General features: G+C 39.6%; 2 protein-coding genes and 1 pseudogene across 3 annotated transcripts in view; 1 reads left to right on the top strand and 2 right to left on the bottom strand.

Annotated features, from left to right (window-relative positions):
- Positions 1-13,138, bottom strand: part of PBK (PDZ binding kinase) — a 30,715-nt gene extending 17,577 nt beyond the window's left edge. For both annotated transcript variants that reach the window (XM_030879114.3, XM_030879112.3), the window contains exons 1-4: positions 13,079-13,138; positions 9,782-9,859; positions 4,976-5,069; positions 413-555 (exon numbers count right to left, since the gene is read on the bottom strand). In XM_030879114.3, coding sequence (XP_030734974.1) covers positions 413-555; positions 4,976-5,069; positions 9,782-9,839 — 295 coding nt within the window. In that variant the 5' untranslated portion in view covers positions 9,840-9,859; positions 13,079-13,138. The remainder of the gene's footprint in view (positions 1-412; positions 556-4,975; positions 5,070-9,781; positions 9,860-13,078) is intronic.
- SCARA5 (scavenger receptor class A member 5) overlaps positions 537-21,581 on the bottom strand; it is a 165,980-nt gene continuing 144,935 nt past the window's right edge. Inside the window, exons 9-13 of the transcript XR_011377556.1 lie at positions 15,248-15,302; positions 9,782-9,859; positions 9,120-9,138; positions 4,976-5,069; positions 537-555 (exon numbers count right to left, since the gene is read on the bottom strand). The gene's annotated coding sequence lies outside the window, so the exon portion shown is untranslated. The remainder of the gene's footprint in view (positions 556-4,975; positions 5,070-9,119; positions 9,139-9,781; positions 9,860-15,247; positions 15,303-21,581) is intronic.
- Positions 5,441-5,933, top strand: LOC138842716 (double homeobox protein A-like; annotated as a pseudogene).

Here is a 21,581-nt window from a genome sequence, read left to right on the forward strand (position 1 = left end):
AAATTATGTAAATGATTATATTACATTCCTGAATTCTCCATAGTACCAGCACCATAAATGACTATACGTACTCCCATGAAGTTTTAAATATCTACTTAAGCATCTAAAAACATATACTAATTTTTTTTTTTTTTTTTTTTGGCCAAGCCGCACGGCTTGCAGGATTTTAGTTCCCCGACCAGGGATTGAACCGGTGCCCCCTGCAGTGGAAGCACAGGGTCCTAACCACTGGACCACCAGGGAATTCCCACTAATTTTTATTTTAGAATGTTCACATTAATTTGATTCTTGCCAAACTCCATCACTACCCTCTTCATTTTTATTAGTGAAACCAGTTAAGATATTATATAAACCATTTCTGGATAAACAGAATACTATACCAGATACTGTTACCAAATAAATCTAAACTTACCTATAATGTTTGGATGATTAAGGCTTTTCAAAATCTTAGCTTCATCAGTTAGTCTCTTTTGATACATACTCTGATAATCATCATTACATCTAGGATTAATCTTTTTCACAGCCCAAGGAGAATGAGACAAACCTCTTGGAGATCTTAAAAAATAATTAATCAAAAATGTACAGAAAGATTAATAACCATAATACATTTCAAATGACTAATAAGAACTTCCAAATTTTGAAAAGGACTTAATAATAATTTGTTGTTTTTTTAAAAAAAATAGTTAAAATATTTTAGACTATCAACACTTCTGTTATACATCCTCTTTAATTGGGTACTTATATCTGATAAATCTATTGATTACAAGAGAAGTCTGATATCTATTACTGGAAGGGAAGGGTTAAAAAGAGAAAACTAAAAGGAAAAAGATGATATGTTATAAATTTTAAACTTCAAAATTACTATAGTATTTTCTAATTTTTTCATTCAAGCATGTCAAACTACCAACTACTCAAAAAGCATTTAACTATATGTACCAAATATGAGTTACAGAATGTTAAAGTAATAAAAACTAATATCTAAGAAACAATCTAAAGAAGATATACATTTGGCTCATATATAACCATGCAAAGAATAACAGACTGTTCTTCACCAACAAATATTGTGCCTCTAACAGACTTAGCAATTCATCTTATATACCTCTCACCATATACATGTGTTTAGGGAGATAATAATAAACATAAAAATAAGAAAAAATGTAAATTTCTATTTTCTAGGAAGATTCAGCTGTTTGAAGAATATTTAAGGTATAAATGTTTCGAGGCCTAAATAAACAAACAGGTAAAATGAAGTCAGGGAAAGGTTTGTTCACCTGGTAAGGTAGGCGTTTATGAGTATGGCAAATTACAAAGGACAAAATGTATGCAGCATATGGGCACAAAAGCTAGTCAAAGAGCCTCAAAAGTTAAAGACTAAAAGTTCAACCATAAGAAGGTAAAACAACAGATTGAACCAAGAGCCCATTTAGCTCTGTACTACCTCATGAGCACAGCTCTATGATTGCAGGACCTCTGTTTAAAATCAAAAAACATGTATTCAAAGGATCACTAGATTTCTTAATTCATATATATCATGCATAAGTCTATCTAAATTATTCTTAAACCTCCAGTTTTAGATAACAATAGCATTTGGGGATACCTCTTCCATCTCATTTTAATATGAAAAATATATTTTTCAAGTTTCAAGGGGTACCCCATAGCTCTCGATTATTTAGAATTCAGTGAGCAAGTCCATCTTCATCTTTTCCATAACACATCCTAACCTACAGAATGACAAGAATGTATTTACAAAATCTGAATAAAACTTTGCCAAGTTAAAAGTTGGTTCACTAAAATACTAATAAAACAGGCAAATTTCTGTTGAGACTGCACAAAGAAAAAAACAAAAGGAGACACAAATAATATTGCAAACAAAAATGGGAACATATTCAGCAGAGATTAAAAAATATATGTGAATAAATACTAAAACTTTTAAGGCCAATATATTTAAAAGACAAAATGGACAGATTTGTTTAAAAAATCTAAGAAAACTGATAAAAGAAAAAATGTAATCAAGAGTTTAAAATTTTCCCTCAAGAAACACAAAACCTAGATAATTTTATAGATGAGTTTACTAAGTTTTAAAGGAACACATTATTCAATCCCATACAAACTGTTCCAGGGAATAGAATGAAAAAGGACTATGAGTCTAAGATAACCTTAATAAAAAAAATCAAACAGGGACAAGGAAAATCACAAGGAAAAAGGAAAGGAAAAGGAAAAATCACAAGCTAATTTTACTTATATCAGAGATGCAAATATTCTAAACAAATAGTAAAATGAATCTATCCATTTACTAAAAAATAATAATACATCACAGCTATGTTAGGTTTTATCTAGCAATGCAAATTTGACAGTAAAAAATGTAGACTTCTGAATTGAAATGATAGCCTGAACATACACATATAATTTTGATCCCTCTCAGGCACCTCTAAAATAAAGACAAATGAATACTTTAAGACATACACCGAATGACAAGGATGGAAATAATGAAGAGGAGACAACAGCAACAAAGTCTTGGAAGCTTGAAAAGCAGTTGAAAGTAACTGACTTTAACAGGCCCAATGAACTTCTTGAAAGTTGTTTTAAAAGCAGGTGCATTCCTAGATACGATCCTCGATTCTGTATCAGCAGGCAGCTGCCCATCCTCTATCCCCCAGCTTCTGAAGATGGAAGACTGGCTTTGAAAGGGGAAAAAGCAGAGGGTCTTTAGCCTAAGGTTGACTGATGTAGTTGAGAACCTGTGAACCATACAGGAACAGAGTATTTCACGACCGAATGCACCCTAAATGCTCAGTGAGTTTTCACCCGTGTATATACCTGTGTTATCAACATCCAGATCAAGATATACAACATGTCTAGCATCCCCACAAGACTAAGGATGCCATCTTAAACAGGAAAACTTTCAGCTAATTAATTAAAAACAAGACAGACAAAAGTGAAAAACTCAATGGAAGTATCAGAAGATGAAGTTGGGGAAATCTCCCAGAAAACAGAACAAAAAGAGAAAGAAAATAGAAAAACAGACCAAAAAAATAAATAAAATAAAGGTAGATTAGAGATCAGTCAAGTAAATCCAACATCCATAATAGGAGTTCCAAGACAGAGAACAGAAAAACAGGGGTGATGGGACTTCTCTAGTGGCGCAGTGGTTAAGAATCTGCCTGCCGGTGCAGGAGATGCGGGTTCAAGCCCTGGTCTGGGAAGATCCCACATGCTGTGGAGCAACTGAGCCCATGGCCACAACTACTGAGCCTGCGCTTTAGAGCCTGTGAGCCACAACTACTGAGCCTGCGCTCTAGAGCCTGCGCACCACATACTGAGCCCACGTGCCACAACTACTGAAGCCCGCGTGCCTAGAGCCCATGCTCCACAACGAGAAGCCACCGCAATAAGAGGCCCCCGCTCGCCGCAACTAGAGAAAGCCTGCACGCAGCAATGAAGACCCAACGCAGCCATTAATCAATTAATTAATTAATTAACTTTAAAAAAAGGGTAAAATGATCAGCAAAGTAATTTTAAAAAATAATTTCTCAAAAATTTAAGAACAGGAATTTTCAGTTTCCAAGAGGCCCACATCCATGCATGTCATTGTGAAATTACAGTGGGAGGAACAGATAACATAGAACAGATACATAAAAAGAATCAGTAGTCAGAAGGGCTTCAGAATTCTCAACAGCAACACCTGAACAATGTCCTCAAAATTCTGGAGGAAAAGTACTTCTGAATGAGAATTATAACCCAGAAAAACAAAAAAGGCCATTCAAGTATGAGGGTAAAATGAGAACGTTTTTAGAAATGCAAATTCTCAAAAATGTATCTTCTGTGCATCTTTTCATGGGGCGCTACCAAATGTCCTCAACCAAAATGAGATGTAAACCAAGAAATACTAAGACATGAGATACAGAAAAACAGAGGATCCAGTTCACCAGAGAAGCAAAGGAAATCTCTAGGCTACCGGTAAAGGAACATCCCAAGCTAACAGCGCCACCCTGAAGACTGGGAGGCTCAGGCAGGAACTGCTGTTTTCAATCAGTCACCTGAAGCTTCCTAATTAAGTCACATACAGTATAACTTTGTTAACAACACACTTCACTTTCTAAAAATATTTTTTAAAAGGGAAAAAAATGAGACTAGCCATGAACCTGTGAGAAATTTTTTCTTTCAAAATAACTTAGACAAGCGTTTTAGACATTAAAAAATGAAAGTTCACAAAACTTATAGCATACAAACACACAAAGGGGGTGTTTAAATTGCAAAAATGCTTCAAGAATACCCACTTATATATAACTGCTATGCTATTCTCAATTCATTAGCTTTTTATTACAGTATTTCTATTTGGAAACAATATAAACCTAGAGAAGCTAATGACCTGCTGGGTTGGACTAGTCAGGCTGATTCCGAGAACACATTAAGCAATACAAAATGGCTTAATTGTTTGCCACTTAATAAACATGAAAATAGGTACAGAGTAATGAAAAAACAAACAACTTTTAATAAAATGTGTTTGTTGTCATGTGTAATATTATTAGCTATTAGCCCCTATTCTATTTCATTTTTCTTTTAATACGATTTTCCTACTTTAAAATCACATATTTGTCCTTCTTACTCAACAATGATGACATAAGAAATAAAAAAACTTTTGCTTCTTTAGAAGAGAATATCTTGAGAAGGCAACTCTCCAGACAGAAGGGATTAATAATCACTGATATCCCCCAACACTGGTAACACACAGGAACCCCTCTCCTCTGTCCTCTTCCCTTCTTAAACAAGCCAAGGAAAAATTACAAGGTAAATTACTTCTCCTTTAATAATCCATCAGGAGGAAGCTAGGAGAAAAGTATACCAGGCAGAGCTCCGGCAAAGTTATGAACATACCCCAAATCTAAATATTTGAATTTTCATATTCCTTTTTGTCTCCAAGTACAGTGGAACTATGGTTCCATGTAAAAACACTCATCTGAAATCTTATACTCACCTTTTCATGAGGTAGACATTGACCCCAGTACCAAAGCCAAGCTTCTGCATAAACGGAGAGGCAGGAATATTTATGCATGGAGTTAAACACAATGCTAAACGTCAGAAAGAGAAATAAAAGATAAAATTAGTATTTGAAAAGATGTCTACAGATGCATCCTACCATTCTCAATATATTATTCTTAAAGAGTATTAACTGGCAAAGTCTTGGAAAGCAATTTGACACTATCTATCCTAATTTTAAATGGATACCCTTTGACCAAGTCTACTTTTAGAGCTCGATCTGACAGTAACACTAAAGCAGGGGTCAGTAAATGGCCTGTTTTTGTATGGCCCACAAGCTAAGAATCAATTTTTACATTTTGAAAGCCTTGTTAAAAAATAGATAAAGAAGGTCTCTTGGTCAAATCCTTAGACTTCACGACTCTCTTCCAACATGGCCCAAGACAACTCTCCAAACAGCACCATGGCAACGAAGTGTAGACAAAGCTGCACCAAATTTACAGAAGATCAACTGAAAAGCCTCATCAATGCTTTCAACCAAAAAACTTACCCAGGTTATGCTACCAAACGAAGACTTGCCTTTAATAACACTGAAGAGTCTAGAATACAGATTTGGTTTCAGAATCTAAGAGCTAGGAACTGATTCCAGAAAAGATCAGAACCTGAGTAGGACTTAGAATCAAGCCAAGATCACCCTGAAAGAAGATTCAAAGTAGAAAAGACAGACAGTGTCATATCAGCTACACTCCTCTCAATTACACACCCTCATCAAGGCATTTATGGACCACCGTTATCATGGGATTGATTCCAGAGAGCAACTTGCTAAAGAAACCAGGGTTCTAGAGTCAAGAGTTCAATTCTGGTTTCAAAATCGAAGATCTAGATTCCATGTCCAGAAAAAACGAGAAATTGAGGAGGCCTTAGAACAAAGACAAAACCAGGGACAAGATCTCTGAGTTGAGAAAATTCGAAGTATAGAAAGTAACTACACAGAATGGCACCAATCTCACTAGTGACTGTCTTATTTCTCTGGAGCCAGAACAGGGGAAACATAGAGACAGATTCAGTGTACTTGATTGTCATCAGTCTGGACTCCAAATCTCTCTCTCTTCCTGGGAACATATCCTTCTAAACACACCTCCAGCTTCTCCAGAAGCTGAGCCTTTCAGAGACGGTAAACAGGACTTCAGGAAGCAACAACAGATGTAAGGCACCACGCAGCCCTACTGACTTAGCCTGGATCCAGAGTTCAGCAGATTTTGAGGACAACAAAATAAACTTTTTAATATCATTTTTCAGCCATCATAGTAATGACTGATTCAGGCAAAAATCATAAAAAAAAGAAGAATATAACAATAGGGTTCCTATGTGGCCCACAGAGCCTAAACTATTTACTATCATATATGCATGCATATACATGTGAATATCGGTATGTGCTTTTGTGGTTGCAAAAAGACAAAAAAGCCTAAGTATTCATCATTAGAGTCATAATTATAGTATATCTATATTACAGAGTATTATACAGTCATTAAAAAAGATGAGATAGAGGAGTCCTACTTTTGCTAATGAACAATTAACTGCTCCCAGAATTGCTATCTTGCCATGAACAACTAGAAAGTTTGACAAGATATAATGGTTTTCAGATACTTGACAACTGGCAGAGCAGGACTGTAAACTCTGAGAGAAGAGAAACAAATGAGGTGAGTCCTATCATTGACCTAACTTACTGCTTAAAGGTAGTTTCCAGGCTGCAGTGCAAAGAATCACAGCGGAGGCCTTGTCAAATTGAGGAGATGGAGATTAGAGGTCAACAAGATTTAAGTAGCTAGAATTTGTGGAATAGAGAACTAAAGAGGGAGCCAAAAAGTGGGAGAAAAAGCTCCAGAGATCTGAAAAGAGGTCTCTCTTTGAGCGTTTGGCTAAGTACTTACCTGCACATAGAATGGACAGAACCCCCCAAAGCTGAGGAAAGCACCAAACGCAAGCAATAGGTTAAACAATTACCAGAGATTATACAGGTCTAGGAATAGTTCAATTACCATCAGCCAGAGCATGGTAACTCTCACAGTATTGAGTGAAGTCCTCTAAAGAGTCACTCTTAGTGGTACAGCTACATTTTAGCCCATGGAAAAAGTTTAGAACAAAGCTTACAAGCAAGCCTCAAGAGAAACAAGCTAATGTGCAGGTGACCTAACTGGACCATAGCAAAACCACACACCCTTCAAAGGAATAACAAAATCCAGCACTCAACAATATTAAATGTCCAGCAGCCATAAAATATTACCAGGCATGAAAGAAGCAAGAAACCATGGCCCATCTCAGGAGAAAAATAAACCAACGGAAACATACCACAAAATGGCAGTCATGTAGAATTAGCAGATAAGAACCTTAAGATATAATCTCCAAAATGTGCTCAATAATGTAAAGGAAAATGTGAGCATAACAAGGAAAGAAAAACATGTAAAAAAAGATCCAAACGGAACTTCAAGGAATGAAAAATACAATGAATAAGAACACCACCTTAGAGAAGCAGAAGAAAAAGTAACTAAATTTTAAGATGAAGCAACAGAAACTACCAAAAATGAAGCACTGAGAAAAAGATTAGGAAAAAAATAAAGAAATCATCAGTGAGCTATGGGACAAGAGCAAAATAGTAGGTTTAAATCCAACCATACAGAATTACATTAAATGTAAATGGTCTGAACAGTGTTGTCCAATAGAACTTTCTGTCTTGATGAAAATGTTCTATATCTGTGTTGTCCGGGAAGGGAGCCACTAGTCACATGTGGTTACTGAGCACTTGAAATGTGGCTAGCAAAACTGAGGGACTAAATTTGTAATTTAATTTTATTTCATTTGAACCTAAATTTAAATTGCCACATGTCGCTAGTGCCTAAACTTCCAATTAAAGACAGAAGTTGTCAGAATGGATAAAAACAACACATAACTACATGCTGTCTATAATAAATTCACTTTAAATATAAAGATATAAATATGTTAAAAGTAAAAGGTTGGAAAACATATACCATCAAAACACTAAACAAAATAAAACTGGGTGGCTCTATTGATACCACATAAAGTGGACTATGAACAGGGTACAACAATAACCATCCTAAATGTATATGGTACCTAATAACAAGTTTCAAAATACGTAAAGCAACAACTGATAGGATTGAAAAAAGACACATCCACAATTGTACCTGGAGACACTCCTCTCTCAGTAACAGAATAAGTAAACAGAAAAATCAGTAAGGATACAGAAGATTTGAACAAAACAACATAAACAAGTCAACCGGCTTGACCTAGCTGACACTTATGGAACACTGCACCCAACAACAGCAGAAAATATCTTTTCAAGTGCATGAAACATCCACCAAGATAGATAAACCTCTAGTCAGACTGATCAAGAAAGAAAGAAAGAAAATACAAAATACCAGTACCAGAAATGAAAAAAGCGATAGCACTACAAATCCTACCAACATTAGAAGGGTAATAAGAGTATATCACAAATAACTTTATGCCAGTAACTTTGACAACTTAGAACAGACAAACTCCTTGAAAAAACACTAACAGAGCTTACATAGGAAGAAATAGATAACCTGTATAGCCCTACATCTATTAACTGTGAAGTCACAGTTAAAATTTTTCTAATATTTTAAACTAAGAAAACTCCAGGCCCACATGGTTTTCCTGGTAAATTCTACCAGTTAAGAAATACTGTCATTTCTACAAATACTCTTCAAGAAAAAGAAGGAAACACTTCCCATCTTACTTTATGAATACAAAATACCCTGATACCAAAACTAGGCAGACACTCCATAAAGTCAATATCTCTCATGAACATAGAAAATATTAGCAAATTGAATCAAGCAATACATTATGGCCAATGTATTGGCTTTACCCCAGGAATGAAAGGTTGGTTTGAGATTTAAAAATTAACATAATTTACCACATGAACAGTTTAAAAAGGAAAACTTTATCTTAACAGATACTGAAAAAGCACTTGACAAAGTTCAATACCCATTCATGATAATAACCAGGAATAAAAGGAAAATTCCTCAACCTGACTAAGGGCATCTTGGAAAAACCTACATCTAACATAAATACTTCATTAGGAACAAGGCAAGTATGTCTTCTCATACCTCTTTATTCAAATATATACTGGAGCCAGTGCCGTAAGGAAAGAAAAGAGAAATAAAGTAACACAGACAGGGAAAAAAAAGTAAAACTGTCTTCATTCATCTACATTACCAACTATGTACAATATCCTAAGCAATCTACAAAAAAGCTAATAGAATAAGTGAGTTTAGTATGGTTGCAGGACACAAAGTCGATATACAAAAATCTATATACTAAGAGCACAAAACATTTTCTCCTATGTTATCTTATAGAAATTTTATAATTTTGGCCATTTTTGCATATTATGTGAGCTAAGGGTTGATTTGCATATGGACATCCAATTGGTTTTATTTATTGAAAAGATTACCCTTTGTCCATTGAATTGCCTTGGAAAATACCTTTCTGTGTGTGAGAGGTGGAAAGGTAAAGCAGTTCCTTAATGGTCCAAGTTAAGTTGGTTCTTCACCAGGGAGAACCTACAAATCTGTTAGAATGTCAATAAAATTAACTCATAGATGACCAAACTCTGGCCTATAAAAGAAGTCTTATTTCTTAAGATCAACATTATAAAGATGACTTATGCTAAAATTGTTCATGTGTGATAGATAATAATTAAAGGATCAAACTATAATAATACAAAGATATTTCTGATAGCAATAACAAAGAAGAAAGGTTTATATCTTACCAGATTTCTTTTTTTCAGATAATCTGCTTGGTGTCTTGAAATTATTGGTTTCTTCCATTGTAATAATCACTCAAGGTCCTATGATGAAAATAAAGAGAAAGTTACACTTTAGTTATAAAGAATACATCTTTCATTCATGAAGAAAAAATTCCTGTAATACTATCACTCATTTACATAAAATTTGAGAACTGAAAAAGACCATGACAAATATTTAGTCTGATTTTATTTACAATTAGAAAACTGAAACCCAGAGAAGTACAATTACATACCCAAGGTCATGCTATTACTGATAGTGGGTTTTTTGTTTTAGTTAAAAAATAATATATGCACACGGTTAAAAAAAAAAATCACCTAGTACCCTCCCACACTTCCTGGGGGTAGTTATTAACAGGTCTTTTATATCCTTTTAAGAGATTGGCTATGTAAGTAGCATTACTCACAATAGCCAGAAAGAGGAAACAGAAATAGCTATCAGATGATGAATGGATAAACAAAATGTGGCATACAATACACACAACAGAATATTATTCAACAGAGCACATAGTCTAATATGGAATATTATTCAGTCATAAAAAGGAATGTAGTACTAATATAAACTACAACATGAAAGAAACTTGAAAACATTATGCTAAGTGAAAGAAGCCAGATACAAGAGGCCACATATATGATTGCTTTTATACAAAATGTCCAGAAAAGGCAACTCCATAGACAGAAGATAAATTAGTAGTTGCTATGGGCTGAGGGGAAGAGAGAATGTGGAGTGACTGCTAGTGGATGTGTGCTTTCTTTTTTGGGGTGACGAAAATGTTCTAAAATTAGGTAGTGGTTTAATATATTCAATTCTATTCCAAAAACCACTGAATTGTACACTTTCAAATAGTGAATTTTATGATATGTGAATTGTATCTTAATAATTATTTTTAAATTGTTTTTGAAAATAAAGTGTACATACTGCATACACAAGCAAGTTAATCCAAGCTTTTTATTTCTTCTGTAACATATTTCTTTAAAAAATCCTTTTTATTAAAAAATTTAAATTCATTTTTCTTTTTAAAAAAAGCTACATTCCATATTAGATTTACTATAAAGCAAACTGTTCCAAGCTGAAGATGTGTATTTGTGGGATATCAGCATGTATATGGTATTAAAGCCAAGAGACTGGATAAAATCACCTAGGAAGTACGTATAGATAGAAAACTGAGAGCTCTGAGGAATCTCAACTTGAGAAATGAAAAACAAACAAAGTAGCCTGAGAAGGGGCCAGAAAAGCAGGATGCAAATAAGCCCGGCAAGAATGGTGTCCTGGAAATCTTACTGCCTTCTATGTCTCACTGCCTTGCCCCGCTCAGCATAAGGCAGATTTGATATTGAGATAGACTGGGACCTCGGATCTTTTACCGGAGTGCTTGCACTTGCACCTGGGGCAATTATGACCAATATGATACCAAAAGGCCACCAACCAACTGCCACTTCTAAGGTGCCAAGAGCAAAAGCAGGGTACTGTGCATGATCCCTGCACACAGCACCGCCAAGGGGGGTGGGCAGACCACCTAAGCCACGCCTCTGGCCCCACCCACCCATCCGCCCCCAAGCTCACCCTATTTAAGGAACCAGCCCACCCTCCTCAGGGAGCGAGCAGGGGCACCTGTTACTTGTTTTTGCTCCCTCATGCTACAGCATGAGTCCCAATAAAGCCTTGTCGGAATTCCTTATCTGGCCTCTTATCAATTTCTATTGATAAAAGAGTTCAAGGACCCGAGTCGATAATAATAGTTAGAAGCAGCACGAGTGTTAAAAATAAAACCTCCCTTCAATTAAAAACACCTAAGTTGGACTTCCCTGGTGGTGCAGTGGTTAAGAATCCGCCTGCCAATGCAGGGGACACAGGTTCGAGCCCCGGTCTGGGGAGATCCCACATGCCGCAGGGCAACTAAGCTCGTGAGCCACAACGACTGAGCCTGCGCTCTAGAGCCCGCGAGCCACAACTACTGAAACCTGTGCGCCTAGAGCCCGTGCTCCGCAACGAGAAGCCACCGCAATGAGAAGCCCGCGCACCGCAACAAAGAGTAGCCCCCGCTCGCTGCAACCAGAGACAGCCTGCACGCAGGAATGAAGACCCAACGCAGCCAAAAATAAAATAAATAATTAAAAAAATTTTTAAAAACCTAAGTTTAAACAGAAGGCTTTTAACATTTCATTACATTCTAGGACACTCTAGGACTCAGTCCCAACCTACTTGCACCTAAATATATCCTATACATTCCACAGATGTCTGAGGCAACTTTTTTCACTACTACACAGTTTAGGCCTTACTCTACTGATAAGTGGCTTCCGGCCACTGGCCCTAACTCTGTTTCAGATTCTGTATATATTGTATGTACACATTATATATATATAAACTGCTAAATTACCGTACTAATCTATTTCAAAAAGTTCTTAGGAAGCATAAAATTGTAAACATTTTAGATGATGATACGTTAGAAATAGGAGTAATATGACTGTTGGCAGAATTTCATAGTTTGTCGAATACCTAGGGTATTTTTAAAAAGTCAAGTACTGTTTGAGAAGCAATACTAAAAAGTGGACAACAAGCTAATCAACAGGTCTACTGGATCAGAGGTCAGTAACTTTTGGACCCTAGGACCAAACAAATACTGGATACTACTGGCAAAGCTAAAGTGTAGCTAGGCAGCAGAAAAAGGAGGGGGGAAAATAAAGAACGGGAGAAAAAGTAAAGATAACTGAGAAAAGAGAAATAAAATAGACGAAAAAAGTAGAATGAAAAAGAACGGGAAAGTTCTGATCACATTATTTCTAAGGTCCTTTACACCTGACACCCTCAGTAGGATTCCCGGAGGTAAAGACGCCCACTGTTTATCCCCGGACCCAGGAGCTTACAGACGCAGGCTGTTAAAATCCTTCTTCCACCCGCTCCGGGGCTCACGGTATCCCTTTGTAAAACAATGACAGCTTGCTAGAGCAGGGCTTCCCATATCTGTCTAACCACCGCCTTCTCGTACGGAGCTTCCATACTAAGTACAACTGTTAAGCTCTGATTCGAGAAAAGGGCAATTTCTTTCTTGAAATCCCCACCTAACCCCATGATGCAGATGCGCACTCGGGTCGCTAAAATGATTCCTAAGATAATTCCCCGTTCAACGCCAAATTCCCAACGTCTTCCACCTGCCTTCCAGGCCCCCCAGCTGTCAGGAAAGCAAACGCAGAGGCCTAGGCTCGGGGTGGGTCAACCCCCCGCCAGGCCCACGCGCGGAAACGACCCGCAAAAGCTCCCCTTACCGGAGCCGCGCGGTGGGACGAGACGTCCAAGCCAAAGCTGTCTTGAAAATTGGTCCCGATTGGCCCCCGACAACACGCCGCGACCGCCTGAACTTCCCACCTGCCAACACAAGCCCTCGGCAACTGTCGTTGCGATGGGAACCCACCCGGCTTTCAAAAGCGCGCGCACCGCCCTTACGTCTGCCGAGAACTACGGGGTGCCGCGAAGGACATACCAAGCCGTATTCGCCGTTACTTTTTTTTTTGCTCTTTCCATTTTGCTTAGCGATCCCTTTTACTACCTAATTGGAATGATTTGAAGTCAAATTAAAGGAAGAGAAGCGCAGCAAAGGACAAACTGATTTTTACAGTCACTGTCAGCCCTTCAGAGGGACAACTTTAGTTAAAAAGAAGACATATGCCTGTACTTAGGCTGAACTTCTTCCCCAATTACGAACACTGCGCCCAGAATGTGTAATGGTTATTACATGCATTTTTTTTTTTTTTTTTTTTTTTTTGCGGTACGCAGGCCGCACTCTCACCGCAACGGTAGAGGCTCTCACTGTTGTGGCCTCTCCCATTGCGGAGCACAGGCTCCGGACGCGCAGGCTCAGTAGTTGTGGCTCACGGGCCTAGTTGCTCCGCGGCATGTGTGATCCTCCCAGACCAGGGCTCGAACCCATGTCCCCTGCATTAGCAGGCAGATTCTCTTTTTTGTTTTTGTTGTTTTTGTTTTTGTTTTTTGTTTTTGCGGTGCGCGGGCCCCTCACTATCGTGGCCTATCTTGTTGCGGAGCACAGGCTCCGGACGCGCAGGCCCAGTGGCCATGGCTCACGGGCCCAGCTGCTCCGCGGCATGTGGGATTCTCCCGGACCGGGGCACGAACCCGTGTGCCCCGCATCGGCAGGCGGACCCTCAACCACTGCGCCACCAGGGAAGCCCAGCAGGCAGATTCTCCACCACTGCGCCACCAGGGAAACCCTTACATGCATTTTTATTACAGATTTATTTGGCCTCTAAACACTGTACCTAAAAATTGATTAGCCTCGAGTAGTAATCATTTTTGGCTGAGACGAAAAATAGATATTCAGAAATTTTGCTAACTCTTATAATCACCACATTCATTTCACAACAAATATTTAGAGAGCACCTACTATATGCCAGGTGTGTATTGAATGCCCACTGTAAAGGATATACTGTAGTAGTCACTAAAAGAGACACACAAGACGATCAAGTCACAGAAACCCCTCCTGCTCAGGAGGACCTTAGAATCTATGCGGTGGGGGAATGGGGGAAGGGCGGGGAAGTACCCTAAGAAAGAAACACACATACAACACAACACAATACAAAACAGACTATGATGTAGGTTACTATGATCGAAAACCACATTGTTATTTCAAATGAGGAAACTATGGCACAGAGAGGTTAAGTAATTTGCCTAAAGTCACAGAGCTAACGAATGGTTGAGCCAGGACTTGAACCCATGTTAAACTTGGACTTCCTCTTTAACAAATGTGTTCAAAACGTCTTCCGCCTTACACACACATACACACCCCTCCACCTCCAGGGCTTTCCCATTTTGGGCCACCCTCTCCTACGCAGAGATGGTCTCATTGCACCTTCCCTCTATTCTCATTCTAATTTTTTTTTTTGCGGAGGCATAGTATAGACCTCATCGTCTTTTTTAAAAAAAAAACCTATAATTTTTTACGCTTTTTATTAAGTTCTATATTTGTACAAGCCCTCTGTTTTCTATTCTTACGGCTCATAAAGTTCTGCCAGAGGCTTAGAGCTTCTTAATTAACCGCTGCCTGTGCGAAGTTAACTCTAGGGAGATGAGGATATTGACACAGGTGTAAGATGAAGCAGAAAATAGTCACAGGAATGAAGGCCCTTGGGTAAAGGCTTATAACCACCCTGTTCCCCATCTTGTAACTACAAAAGTACCTCCAGAGGTTATCTGAAGAAGCATCTGAACTTCACAAGCTTAATGTTATTGCCTATGAAATGTAACCACTAATCTCAAAATCTTGCACACCAGTCAGTTGTCATGGGAAACAGCTTCCAACCTGAACGGGTTATTTCTCCCAGTGAGTAAATAGCCTGGATTTCTTGGCGTAGGCAAAAGAGACCCAAACTCTGTATTTGACTCTTGGCTGGTTATGCCCAAAGGAACATCTGCATCCTCACCTTTTTATGGAGTAAACTCCAACTTCTGCTCCATTCAGGGCCTCCCCTTTTGAGCCTAGTTTAAAGGAGAAAAAAAAAAGGATATTAACTTTTGTTTCCTCTTTTCTACTGCTGATACATTTCAATTCTCTTTGAGGCCATATGGATGCTGGTGATTGGCTAGAAGAATGGTGGGAACGTCTAGGGAAGAGGAAGAAAAAAGTGAAAATTTCAAAATTTCATCTTGTTACCTCTGTCTATCCAACAAGTCAACATGTCCCTAGGGTGTTGCTCTAGCATCCTGAAGCCACTGGGTCCACAGCTGAGGCCACCTGAGTGCCCGCCCCCCAACCATGGTGCTTCTCTTCTGGGTCCCAGTTTTAGTGAATGGCTCCTCCATCTATCCCCACATCCTGAGCCAGGAGCTTCCCTTTCCCTTAACCCATCCAAGTTCTGACAACTCTTCCTTGTGTATCTCTTAAATCTCTTTCCTCCTCCCCATTCCACCTTCCTCTGCCTTGGACTATAAATTCTTATTTCTCTCCACTGATGACCCCAACAGCCTCCTAATTTGCGCCCCCTGAGTCCAGTCACTCCTTGCCTCCAGTTGATTTCCACATTGCTGCCTGGTTAATCTTCCTGAAATGTAGATCTGGAAATCCTTCAGGGTTCCTCATTAACTTCAGGGTGAAAAACAACTTCTCTTAGCATCTGGCTCTGAATGTCTCTAGCTTGGGTTCCTCCAGCTCTGAAGCTGGTCTCCAGTTATACTAAGTTAAGGTAGTTCCCAGAACACGCATGTTTTCTCGTGTCTCCAGCACAAGCCCATGAATTCCTCTCTGCCAGGAAAACCCTTCCCCTCTTCCTGACTGGATCAGTATCTCCTGATCCTTCAGCTCTTAGCTCAGGAGCTGCCTGTCCCAGGAAACACTCTCTAATGCCTCCAGTCCACGTGATTCCTCCTCCAAGCTTTCAGAATGCCTTCCAACTTTCCCTGTCCCAGCACATAACCCAGTGCATTGGAATTTTCTCTCTACTTCTGTCTTCCCACTAGAGTGTCAGTTCTATATCCCGCCCCTATCTGCCTAGGTGAGTGCTCAGAAATGTTTGGTGAATACATGAGTGAATGACAAGATGGATAAACATTGGTGCATATAGAATTTATCTGTCCTTCAGTGACACAGAATGCGCCAGTTTGTCTGGAAGCTGGTCCTGTTATTGACCTGGGTTCTTGACCTTCCTTAATCAATAGAAATTGTTAAGAGGCCAGACAGGAAATTCAGGCAAGGCTTTACTGGGGCCTCCTGCTGTAGCAGGAGGGAGCAAAAACAAGTAACAGATTCCCTTGCTTGCTCCTGGAGCAGGGAGCGAGCTCGTTCGGGTGGGGTGAGGGTAGATACAGGTGCAGGGGTCAGCCGGGAGAGGTGGCTTAGGTGGTCTGCCCACCCTTTTGGTGGAGTTGAGTGCAGAGTGCATGCTCAGTACCCAGCTTGTGCTCCTGGCACTGGGCTTTTGCTCCCAGCTCCTCAGAAGTGGCAGTTGGGTTTTTGGTCTTTTTGTATCTTGTTGTCCATAATTTGCCCTAACTGTGCATGCACACAGCTATTTTTAGTCCCATACAGTTTCTTTGTATTTTGTTGCCTAAGGAGAAGTTTGTCCAGGTGCAAACACAGCAGAAAAGGGTCCCAGGTCCCAGGTCCCAGCCTGTCTCAGTCCAAGCTGATAACTTAAATGTCTTAGCAATGGTCCCTGAATCAATGTCTGCTGATTGTTATGGACTGAATGTCTGTGTCCCCCTAAAATTCATATGCTGAAGCCTTAATCCCCTACTGTGATGATATTTGGAGGTGGGCCTTTTGGGAGATAATTAGGTTTAGATGAGATCATGAGGGTGGGGCCCTGGTCCAATGGGATTAGTGTTCTTATAAGAAGAGACACCAGGGACTTCCCTGGTGGCGCAGTGGTTAAGAATCTGCCTGCCAGTGCAGGCGACACAGGTTTGATCCCTGGTCCAGGAAGGTCCCACATGCCACAGAGCAACTAAGTCCCTGTGCCACAGCTGCTGAGCCTGTGCGCTAGAGCCCACAAGCCACAACTACTGAGCCCATGTGCCACAACTACTGGAGCCCATGTGCCTAAAGCCCGTGCTCTGCAACAAGAGAAGCCACCACAATGAGAAGCCCACTCACCACAACGAAGAGTAGCCCTGCTTGCTGCAACTAGAGAAAGCCTGCATGCAGCAACAAAGACCCAATGCAGCCAAAAATAAATACATTAAATAAATAAATTTATTTTTTTTAAAAAAAAGAAGAAGAGACACGAGAGAGCGCTCTCTCGTTCTCTTTCTCTGTCACGTGAGGACCCAGTGAGAAGGTGGCTGTCTGCAAGCAAGGAAGAGAGCTCTTGCCAGAACCCAACCATGTCAGCAGCCTGATCTCAGACTTCTAGCCTCCAGAACTGTGAGAAATAAATGTCTGTTGTTCAAGCCATCTAGTCTATTATATTTTATTATGGCAGCCTGAGCAGACTAAGACACTGATCAGATCTGGAAGTGGTTAACTCCAGCACAGAGGAAGGGAAAGAAAAGAATCAGAAGGAAATTGAGGAGTTTTTGCTCCCATATATCTTCTCATTCTTATATTTACCACTTTTCCCAATAGCTTCTCTTTTTTATTATTATTTTTAAATTTATTTATTTTATTTATTTTTGGCTGTGTTTGGTCTTAGTTGTGGCACACAGGATCTTCGTTGAGGCAGGTGGGATCTTTGCTGTGGTGCGTGGGCTTATCTCTAGTTGCAGTGTGCAGGCTCTAGGGCGCGTGGGCTCTAGTAGTTTGCAGTACTCAGGCTCTAGCTGAGGTGCGCGAGCTCAGCAGTTGTGGCACCCGGCCTAGTTGCCCCTCAGCATGTGGTGTCTTAGCTCCCCCGCAGCATGTGGTGTCTTAGTTCCCTGACCAGGGATTGAACCCGTGTCCCCTGCATTGGAAGGTGGAGTTTTTACCCCTGGACCACCAGGGAAGTCCCTCAATAGCTTCTCTTTTGACTGCTAAAAACAGATGACTCTCCAAACTGGATTCCAAACCCTCCATTGTTCAGTGGACTTGTCTAAAATCTGAACGTGTTCATAATGGAACCACCCTGCTTCTCCTCCCCATCACTTCCAGCACCAGAGTCTCAGAGTTGAGAGGAACCGTCGACATTGCTTTGTTGGGCTTTTCAAGATGTGGAAATGCCTCTGTGTCATCCCATTCCAGGGAGAGGACTTCAGACATGCCATGCAGCCCACTGCTTTTCACACAGCCCTAGCTTTCAGGAAACTCTTCCTAACATTGGAACAAAGCTAGCCATATCATCACAAACTCTAGTTTAATGACAACATTTAACTAATATTTTGAAGGCAACTACTGTATGCCAGACACTGGGCTACACACTGGGGAACCATCATTGGGTGAGATCAACAACTCGGCCCTTTTCTTCATAGAGCTTACCATCTATTGGAGAAGGTAGACAATGAATGAGTGATTAAAGCACTTGCAGATGGTGGTCAAGACTGTGGAGAGTGTATGCAGGCTGCTGTGATAGAGAATGATGGGTGGTAATGTAGAGGAGTCTACTCTCATAGCGTAGTCAGAGAAGCTTTATCTGAACAGCTGACTTTAAACTGAGATTTCAGGGACCAGAAGGAGCCAGTCGCATGAGGAGCCAGGGGAAGAACCTTCCAAATGGAGGGAAAGGCAAGTGCAAAGACATTGGAGAGTTTGGGGGACCAAGAAGAAGGTAGGGTGGCTGGGACATCGTGGGAGGTGGGTGAAAGTGACCCAGGATGAAGTTGGAGAGGTAGGTGTCCTCTTAGTGTAAGAATAAGCTACTGAAGAATTTAAACAGGAGAATGACATGGTCTGATTTTTAGTTTAGGAGGATCACTCTGGCTGGAACATTTTTTTAAAATGATGCTAGAGAAATTGGACATCCATAGGCAAAAAAAAAAAAAAAGGGGAAAAGGAAAAAAGAAGAATCTTTACCTAAACCTTATAAAACAATTAACTGAAAACAACATTATCCACACCTAGATATATATACAACTGAAATGCACATATGTGCACCAAAAGACATGTACGTAATTGTGTATAGCAGCATTATCTGTAATAGCCAAACTGGGAAACCACCTAAATGTCCACCAAGAGAAGAAAGGCTAAATAAATGGTATTATATTCATGCAGTAGAATACCATATACAGCAATGTCACTGTCTGCACCAACTGGAATTAACCTCACAGTGTTGAGCAAAGAAGCTAGATACAAAAATATAATACTTCATAATTCCATTTATAGAATGCTCAAAAACAGGCACTATGAAACCATACTATTTACAAGTTTAAACTGGCAAAAAAAATTTTTTAAAAAACCACCAAAGTGATGACCATAAAAATCAGGTTTGTTGTCACTTAGGAGGAAGGGGGTGAAAAGTGACTGGGAGGAGAACAGGAAGTGCTCCAGGAGTGCTAACATTCTGGCTCTCAATCTGGGTGATGCTATAGGAGGGTTTGCTTTGATAAATCATTGAGCTGAATGCTTTGTTTTGAGTGCTTTCTGTATTTTTGTTATATTTTACAAAAAAGGAGCTTAAAAAAAAAAAAAAAGGAAAGGAAGGAGAAGAAAGTGCGTGAAGGAAGATGAGCCTGGGAAGTTTGGCTGTACATTGGACATAGTAAGTGGGCTCTGGTGGTAAATTTGAAATTGCCAGTGAGATGTACTCAGTGCAATTTGGAAGACAGAAGTGAGACAGAACCCCTTTCCTGCCCTTTCACCTATGTCCCCTGGCAAGCAGAGTTGTGGGGCTTGGGGTTTCAGTAGGTGTGTTCTAGTGCCTGGTCACTTACTCTGTGTGTGTTGAAAGACACCTGCAGTGGCAGTGGTGGTTTCTTGACCCCTGGATCACAGCTATGGTGAATATCCTTGAACATGACATTCCCAGCCTCAGCTTCCTGCCTGGAAATAGGCACAGATATATAATCCTCATAAAGGGAAGAGGGAGAATGAATAACACAAACAGTAATACAGTCCACCACGGTGTCCTAGAAATGTTCATAACTGTGTAATAAAGTCCCTCATGGCAAAGAGCTGGGAAAACATGGACTCACATGTAAAATACAAAACATAAAACTATAAAACTTTTAGAAAAAAATGTAAAACACAAAACTATAAAACATAAAAATGTAAAACATATAGCTATAAAACTTTTAGAAAAAAGTATAAAACTATAAAAATTTAGAAATACACTGGTGATACTTGAAGAAAAGTTTCAGAACAAAGGGCTAGGTGAAGAGTTTATAGACTTGACACTAAAGGCATGGTCTATAAAAAGATAAAATGAACCTCATCACAATGAAAACCTTTAGTTCTGCAAAAGACCCCATGAAGAGGGTTAAAAAACAAAAACAAAACAAACAAACAAAAACAAGCTATAGAATTGGAGAAAATATTTGTGAACCACATGTCTGCAAAGGATTTGTATCTCAGCTCTTGTATAAAGAACTCGCAAAATTCAACAGTAGAGAAAACAAACAGTCCAGACTGAAAATGGGCAAAAGACATTGTAATAGGCTGAATGGTGGCCCCCAAAGACATGGGGTTCTAATCTCTGGAACCTGTAAATGTTAGCTCATTTGGAAATAGAGTCTTTGCAGATGTGATTAAGTTAAAGGATGTTGGGATGAGGAGATTATCCTGGATTATCCGGTGGGACCTAAATGCAATCACATGTGTCCTTATAAGAGGAAGCAGAGGAGATTGACACACACACACAAAAGAGAAGGCAGTGTGAAGATGGAGCAGAGGGAGATTTGAGGATGTTCATCTTAAAGATGTGGCCTTGTGGCCACGAACCCAGTAATGCCGACAGTCACCAGAAGCTGGAAGAGGCAAAGGACAGATTATCCCCTAGTCACCTCACTCATACGCTTCATTCCACAAGGATCTGAACACCTGCTAAAGCCTGCTGCTGCCTCTTAGATGATGTTTCTAACTATCGTGTTTTCCCTTTCCACTTAATCTCAAGGAGAAACCACTTTGGGTTTAATTTTTGTCATCTGCTTCATGAATCCACCTGTGGAAGCAGGGAAGTGGTAAAACACTGGGCAAATATGACATCTTATTATAGTTTAATTACTTTTGGTTTCATACTCTGCTCCCTTCCCCCAAAGGACAGTAAAAAAGGGTGTGTCAGTTCAGATGGATGGTGATGGCGAGATGGAAACACTTAAGGATAGAAAAGAGAAAACGGGAACGGGAATATCGGTGAACTCTTAGAAGGTAATCTGCTTGTCTGGAGCATCTTCCTAACATGAGATCTGAGA

This window comes from Globicephala melas, chromosome 6 (genome assembly GCF_963455315.2).
Source record: "Globicephala melas chromosome 6, mGloMel1.2, whole genome shotgun sequence".
NCBI classification, from domain to species: Eukaryota; Metazoa; Chordata; class Mammalia; order Artiodactyla; family Delphinidae; genus Globicephala; species Globicephala melas.